Source organism: Natator depressus, chromosome 8 (genome assembly GCF_965152275.1).
Source record: "Natator depressus isolate rNatDep1 chromosome 8, rNatDep2.hap1, whole genome shotgun sequence".
NCBI classification, from domain to species: domain Eukaryota; kingdom Metazoa; phylum Chordata; order Testudines; family Cheloniidae; genus Natator; species Natator depressus.
In genome coordinates, this window is record NC_134241.1 from 39,862,534 (window position 1) to 39,870,191 (window position 7,658).

Genomic DNA, 7,658 nt, shown 5'->3' on the forward strand with positions numbered 1-7,658 from the left:
CTGGTCTAATAGTTTGTCTACTTGGGGCATGGGGTTGTCATAAATATAAAGGAAAGGGTAAACCCCTCTAAATTCCCTCCTGGCCAGAGGAAAAATCCTCTCACCTGTAAAGGGTTAAGAAGCTAAAGGTAACCTCGCTGGCACCTGACCAAAATGACCAATGAGGAGACAAGATACTTTCAAAAGCTGGGAGGAGGGAGAGAAACAAAGGGTCTGTGTCTGTCTGTATGCTGCGTTTGCCAGGGATAGACCAGGAATGGAGTCTTAGAACTTTAGTAAGTAATCTAGCTAGGTACGTGTTAGATTATGATTTCTTTAAATGGCTGAGAAAAGAACTGTGCTGAATAGAATGAATATTCCTGTCTGTGTGTCCTTTTTGTAACTTAAGGTTTTGCCTAGAGGGATTCTCTATGTTTTGAATCTAATTACCCTGTAAGGTATCTACCATCCTGATTTTACAGAGGGGATTTCTTTACTTCTATTAAAAGTCTTCTTGTAAGAAAACTGAATGCTTTTTCATTGTTCTCAGATCCAAGGGTTTGGGTCTGTGGTCACCTATGCAAATTGGTGAGGATTTTTACCAAACCTTCCCCAGGAAGTGGGGTGCAAGGGTTGGGAGGATTTTGCGGGGAAAGACGTGTCCAAACTACGTTTCCCAGTAAACCCAGTTAGAGTTTGGTGGTGGCAGTGGAGATCCAGGGACAAAGGATAAAATTAATTTGTACCTTGGGGAAGTTTTAACCTAAGCTGGTGAAAGTAAGCTTAGGAGGTTTTCATGCAGGTCCCCACATCTGTACCCTAGAGTTCAGAGTGGGGGAGGAACCTTGACATGGTGGCAGAGTGGTGGGATTAACCTGAAATCATTTTGAAATCAATTTGAGATTTTTTGAACTAGAAATACAGATTTTAAAAAGGAAATTTTTTTTTCCTTTGGGGCTGCTGGAAAGGAGGTTCAACTGAAAGCAGCTAGCTTTTTCTCTGCTTTGGGGCCAGAGCAGAGACAAAAGGGGATTATCTTTGTGAATTGCAGGTTTTCTTGCCTGGAGGCAGGGTACTTAACTCCTGCAGGGAAATTCACAGTCTTCCAAACCAGTTTTTTTTTCCCTAAAAGTAAAGAGGGTGGGGTGTTCTACCCATTTGCCTGGAGACAAAAGTGGCAGGGTTTTTTTTTTTTTAAGGATTTTGATTTTTTTTACAAGGAGCACCGGTTTGAAAAGGTTTTTCCTTTAGGCTGCTGGTAAGCAGGTTTCCAAGTAGTTGGAGGATTTTTGCTTTGATTTGGGGCCAGAGCAGAGACAAAGGGAATTGTCTTTTTCTGTAGGCTGACAATCACTATCAGAGAATAGGTATCCTATTCCAGCACAGCAAAATTTTACAGCCAAGTTTTGTTTGTTTATTTCTAAACCTCGGGGGTAAAGTTAGTTAAAAACAGAGAGGTTAGGATGACAAAATCCACTGCTCAACAAAAGCTGGAATTAGCCAGATTTCAGGCTGAGGAAAAACAAAAGGAACATGAAAGACAGATAGAACTCATGCGGCTGGAGAAGGAGGTATAGGAGGCTGCCCACAGGAGGGAAATGGAGGCAAGGAAGCATGTGGAGGAGGAGAAGAAAAAAGAGAGGAAGCATGTGGAGGAGGAGAAGGAAAAAAGAGAGGAAGCATGCACTGGAGATGGAGAAGGTAAAGGCTCAGCAGAATATACCAACAAATCCTAGCAATCCTTCTCCAGGTATCACTTCCCATCCCAGAAATTTCCCCACCTACAAGGCAGGCGATGATACTGAGGCCTTCTTAGAAAACTTCGAAAGGGCCTGCCTTGGGTACAGCATCTCTACAGACCAATACATGGTAGAGCTGAGGCCGCAGCTCAGTGGACCCTTAGCTGAGGTGGCAGCTGAAATGCCGAAAGAACACATGAACAAGTATGAACTGTTTAAATCCAAGGCGAGAGTCAGAATGGGGATAACACCCAAGCATTCTCGTTGGAGGTTCAGAGCCCTAAGGTGGAAACCAGACGTGTCATTTACCTGACATGCCTGCCACATTGTGAAACATTGGGATGCCTGGATATCAGGAGCAAGTGTTGAATCTCCAGTAAATTTGTCCTTCCTAATGCAAATGGAACAATTCTTAGAGGGTGTTCCTGAGGAAATAGAAAGATACATCCTAGATGGGAAGCCCAAAACTGTAATCGAGGCAGGAGAGATTGGAGCCAGATGGGTAGAGGTGGCAGAGAAGAAGAAAACTGGTCGCAGTTGGAGCGGAGACCAGAAGGGACAACCCCAGACCACACCCTATTACTGGGGGCCGCCCAAAGGCCCACCTACCTCCCAAAGAACCCTCCAGACCCCTTATCGTCCCACCACCCCGTTCTCCAGCAACGCACCTCGCCCCAGTGACCCGTCAGCTGGACGATGTTTTAAATGTAACGAGCTGGGGCATGTAAAGGGCAACTGCCCCAAGAACCCCAACAGATTACAGTTCATTGCACCGGAATCACACCAGAGGTCCGCAGGCCCAGATACCTTCCAGATACCCTTGGAGCAGAGGGAAACTGTGAGTGTGGGCGGGAAGAAGGTCACCGCGTGGAGGGACACTGGAGCACAAGTGTCAGCTATCCATGCTTCCTTAGTGGACCCCAATTTAATCAACCCAGAGATCCCAGTGACGATTCAACCCTTCAAGTCCAACTCTTTCGATTTGCCCACAGCCAAGTTGCCTGTCCAGTACCAGGGCTGGTCAGGAACATGGACTTTTGAAGTCTATGATGATTATCCCATCCCCATGCTGTTGGGGGAAGACTTGGCCAATCATGTGAAGCGGGCCAAGAGGGTGGGAATGGTCACCCGCAGCCAGGCTAAACAAGCCGTGAGGCCTAGCTCTGTTCCGGAAACTTCTATCAGGACCCGGTCAGAGGTGATGGACCCAGACCCCAGGCCAATGTCTGCAACAGCAGTAGTGGATCCAGTCCCAGAGACCCAGACGGAACCAGTCCCAGAACCGGAACCAGCGGAACAACCAACACCAGACCCATTGCCAGCACTGAATCCAGTACTTGCAACCTCAACACCAGAGGGCCCCACCGAACCTGAACCAGCAGCAGCCCATAACCCTACACAAGAGGCTCAGCCAGAGCTTGAACCCCAACAGAGTGTCCCAGCGGAAAGCGGTTCACAGTCAACGGAAACAGCCCCATCCCCTACATTGCTTCCAGAGGGACCAAGCATAGGTCCACAATCCAATGAGGAACTGATGTCTCCAGCATCAAGGGAACAGTTCCAGACCGAACAGGAAGAAGAGATGAAAGCCTCCAGAGAGCTTGGACGGCAGCACGAAGCAAGCCTCTCAGCTCTTCTAATCGATCCAGGTTTGTTGTAGAAAGAGGCCTTTTATACAAGGAAACTCTTTCTGGTGGACACCAGGAAGACTGGCATCCTCAGAGACAGTTGGTAGTTCCAACTAAATACCGGGCCAAGCTCTTGAGCTTAGCCCACAATCACCCTAGTGGCCATGCTGGGGTGAACAGGACCAATGACCGTTTGGGGGAGTCATTCCACTGGGAGGGAATGGGCAAGGATGTTTCTACCTATGTCCGGTCTTGTGAAGTATGCCAAAGAGTGGGAAAACCCCAAGATCAGGTCAAAGCCCCTCTCCAGCCACTCCCCATCATTGAAGTTCCATTTCAGCGAGTAGCTGTGGATATTCTGGGTCCTTTTCCGAAAAAGACACCCAGAGGAAAGCAGTACATACTGACTTTCATGGATTTGGCCACCCAATGGCTGGAAGCAGTAGCTCTAAGCAACACCACGGCTAAAAGTGTGTGCTAGGCACTAGCAGACATTTTTGCCAGGGTAGGTTGGCCCTCTGACATCCTCACAGATGCAGGGACTAATTTCCTGGCAGGAACTATGGAAAACCTTTGGGAAGCTCATGGGGTAAATCACTTGGTTGCCACTCCTTACCACCATCAAACAAATGGCATGGTGGAGAAGTTTGATGGAACTTTGGGGGCCATGATACGTAAATTCGTAAATGAGCACTCCAATGATTGGGACCTAGTGTTGCAGCAGTTGCTCTTTGCCTACAGAGCTGTACCACACCCCAGTTTAGGGTTTTCCCGATTTGAACTTGTATATGGCCGTGAGGTTAAGGGGCCATTACAGTTGGTGAAGCAGAAATGGGAGGGATTTACACCTTCTCCAGGAACTAACATTCTGGACTTTGTAACCAACCTACAAAACACCCTCCGAACCTCTTTAGCCCTTGCTAAAGAAAACTTACAGGATGCTCAAAAAGAGCAAAAAGCCTGGTATGATAAACATGCCAGAGAGCATTCCTTCAAAGTAGGGGACCAGGTCATGGTCTTAAAGGCGCTCCAGGTCCATAAAATGGAAGCATCATGGGAAGGGCCATTCACGGCCCAGGAGCGCCTGGGAGCTGTTAATTATCTCATAGCATTCCCCACCTCCAACCGAAAGCCTAAGGTGTACCATATTAATTCTCTAAAGCCCTTTTATTCCAGAGAATTAAAGGTTTGTCAGTTTACAGCCCAGGGAGGAGAGGACGCTGAGTGGCCTGAAGGTGTCTACTATGAAGGGAAAAGTGCTGGTGGTGTGGAAGAGGTGAACCTCTCCATGACCCTTGGGCGTGTGCAGCGACAGCAGATCCAGGAGCTGTGCACTAGCTACGCGCCAACGTTCTCAGCCACCCCAGGACTGACTGAATGGGCATACCATTCCATTGACTCAGGTAATGCTCATCCAATTAAAGTCCAACCTTACTGGGTGTCTCCTCAAGCTAAAACTGCTGTAGAACGGGAGATCCAGGATATGTTACAGATGGGGGTAATCTGCCCCTCTGGAAGTGCATGGGCATCTCCAGTGGTTCTAGTTCCCAAACCAGATGGGGAAATACGTTTTTGCGTGGACTACCATAAGCTAAATGCTGTAACTCGCCCAGACAACTATCCAATGCCATGCACAGATGAACTATTAGAGAAACTGGGACAGGCCCAGTTCATCTCTACCTTGGACTTAACCAAGGGGTACTGGCAGGTACCGCTAGATGAATCTGCCAAGGAAAGGTCAGCCTTCACCACACATCTCGGGCTGTATGAATTTAATGTACTCCCTTTTGGGCTGCGAAATGCACCCGCCACCTTCCAAAGACTTGTAGATGGTCTCCTAGCGGAATTAGGAGAATATGCAGTCGCCTACCTTGACGATGTGGCCACATTTTCGGATTCCTGGGCAGAACACCTGGAACATCTACAAAAAGTCCTTGAGCGCATAAGGGAGGCAGGACTAACTGTTAAGGCTAAGAAGTGTCAAATAGGCCTAAACAGAGCGACTTACCTTGGGCACCAGGTGGGTCAAGGAACTATCAGCCCTCTACAGGCCAAAGTGGATGCTATCCAAAAGTGGACTGTCCCAAAGTCAAAGAAACAGGTTCAATCCTTCTTAGGCTTGGCCGGTTATTACAGACGATTTGTACCGCAATGCAGCCAAATCGCCGCCCCACTGACAGACCTAACCAAAAAGAAACAGCCAAATGCCGTTCAGTGGACCGAAAAGTGTCAGAAGGCCTTTAACCAGCTTAAAGCGACACTCATGTCTGACCCTGTACTAAGGGCCCCAGACTTTGACAAACCGTTCCTAGTAACCAGAGATGCGTCCGAGCATGGTGTGGGAGCAGTTTTAATACAGAAAGGACCTGATCAAGAATTCCACCCTGTAGTGTTTCTCAGCAAAAAACTGAGAGGGAAAGCAACTGGTCAGTCAGTGAAAAAGAATGTTACGCCATTGTCTATGCCCTGGAAAAGCTACGCCCATATGTTTGGGGATGGCGTTTCCACCTGCAAACTGACCATGCTGCACTACAGTGGCTTCATACCACCATAAGAAATAACAAAAAACTTTTTCGGTGGAGTTTAGCTCTCCAAGATTTTGATTTCGACATCCAACACATGTCAGGAGCTTCTAACAAAGTGGCTGATGCACTCTCCCGTAAAAGTTTCCCAGAATCAACTGGTTAAAATCGTCCTTGAGATGTGGAAAATATTGTTAGTCTTTATGTACTTGGTAGTATATTTAGAGGTGCATGTGCCTTATTAACTCTTTTTCCTAGAGCTCCAGGAAGAAATCCCAGCCAGCGTTTCACCCTGGCTGAGATTTGGGGGGGCGTTTCATAAATATAAAGGGAAGGGTAAACCCCTTTAAAATCCCTCCTGGCCAGAGGAAAAATCCTCTCACCTGTAAAGGGTTAAGAAGCTAAAGGTAACCTCGCTGGCACCTGACCAAAATGACCAATGAGGAGACAAGATAATTTCAAAAAGCTGGGAGGAGGGAGAGAAACAAAGGGTCTGTGTCTGTCTGTATGCTGCTTTTGCCGGGGATAGAACAGGAATGGAGTCTTAGAACTTTAGTAAGTAATCTAGCATGTGTTAGATTATGATTTCTTTAAATGGCTGACAAAAAACTGTGCTGAATAGAATAAATATTCCTGTCTGTGTGTCCTTTTTGCAACTTAAGGTTTTGCCTAGAGGGATTCTCTATGTTTTGAATCTAATTATCTACCATCCTGATTTTACAGAGGGGATTTCTTTACTTCTATTAAAAGTCTTCTTGTAAGAAAACTGAATGCTTTTTCATTGTTCTCAGATCCAAAGATTTGGGTCTGTGGTCACCTATGCAAATTGGTGAGGATTTTTACCAAACCTTCCCCAGGAAGTGGGGTGCAAGGATTGGGAGGATTTTGGGGGGAAAGACGTGTCCAAACTACGTTTCCCAGTAAACCCAGTTAGAGTTTGGTGGTGGCAGTGGAGATCCAGGGACAAAGGATAAAATTAATTTGTACCTTGGGGAAGTTTTAACCTAAGCTGGTGAAAGTAAGCGTAGGAGGCTTTCATGCAGGTCCCCACATCTGTACCCTAGAGTTCAGAGTTGGGGAGGAACCTTGACAACACACTATGCCATAACTCAGGCTGAACACACACATTGCCCCAACTTGCAGGAATCAGCACCCAGGATTGGGTCAGAAGCCATGATGGAATCATCAGGATGCTGTGTTAGCTTCCACATGGCTTACCCTGTTCTGGCTCCTTGCAAACATTTAGAACTCCACAGTCTTCCTTCTCTCCTCCCGTGGAACATTTCTAGAGAAAAATTCTAACCCTTGTCATACTTGAGACAAATTATTTTGTCATCTACAGACTTCATGGCCAACCTCTAACTGAAGAGAACTAGATTTGGAACACAGTTTCCCACAAACACATAGAATATCAGGGTTGGAAGGGACCTCAGGAGGTCATCTAGTCCAACCCCCTGCTCAAAGCAGGACCAATCTCCAACTAAATCATCCCAGCCAGGGCTTTGTCAAGCCTGACCTTAAAAACTTCTAAGGAAGGAGATTCTACCACCTCCCTAGGTAACGCATTCTAGTGTTTCACCACCCTCCTAGTGAAAAAGTTTTCCCTAATATCCAACCTAAACCTCTCCCACTGCAACTTGAGACCGTTACTCCTTGTTCTGTCATCTGCTACCACTGAGAACAGTCTAGATCCATCCTCTTTGGAACCCCCTTTCAGGTAGTTGAAAGCAGCTATCAAATCCCCCCTCATTCTTCTCTTTGGCAGACTAAACAATCCCAGTTCCCTCAGC

At 46.9% G+C, this 7,658-nt stretch overlaps 1 protein-coding gene across 1 annotated transcript; it reads left to right on the forward strand.

Annotated features, from left to right (window-relative positions):
• The first annotated feature begins 955 nt into the window (after nt 1–955).
• LOC141992811 (uncharacterized) lies at nt 956–4,551 on the forward strand. The gene is made up of 2 exons (XM_074962148.1): nt 956–3,367; nt 4,523–4,551. The coding sequence occupies exons 1-2, from the start codon at nt 2,113–2,115 to the stop codon at nt 4,528–4,530; spliced, it is 1,263 nt and encodes a 420-aa protein (XP_074818249.1). The 5' UTR covers nt 956–2,112; the 3' UTR covers nt 4,531–4,551.
• Nucleotides 4,552–7,658: the final 3,107 nt, after the last annotated feature.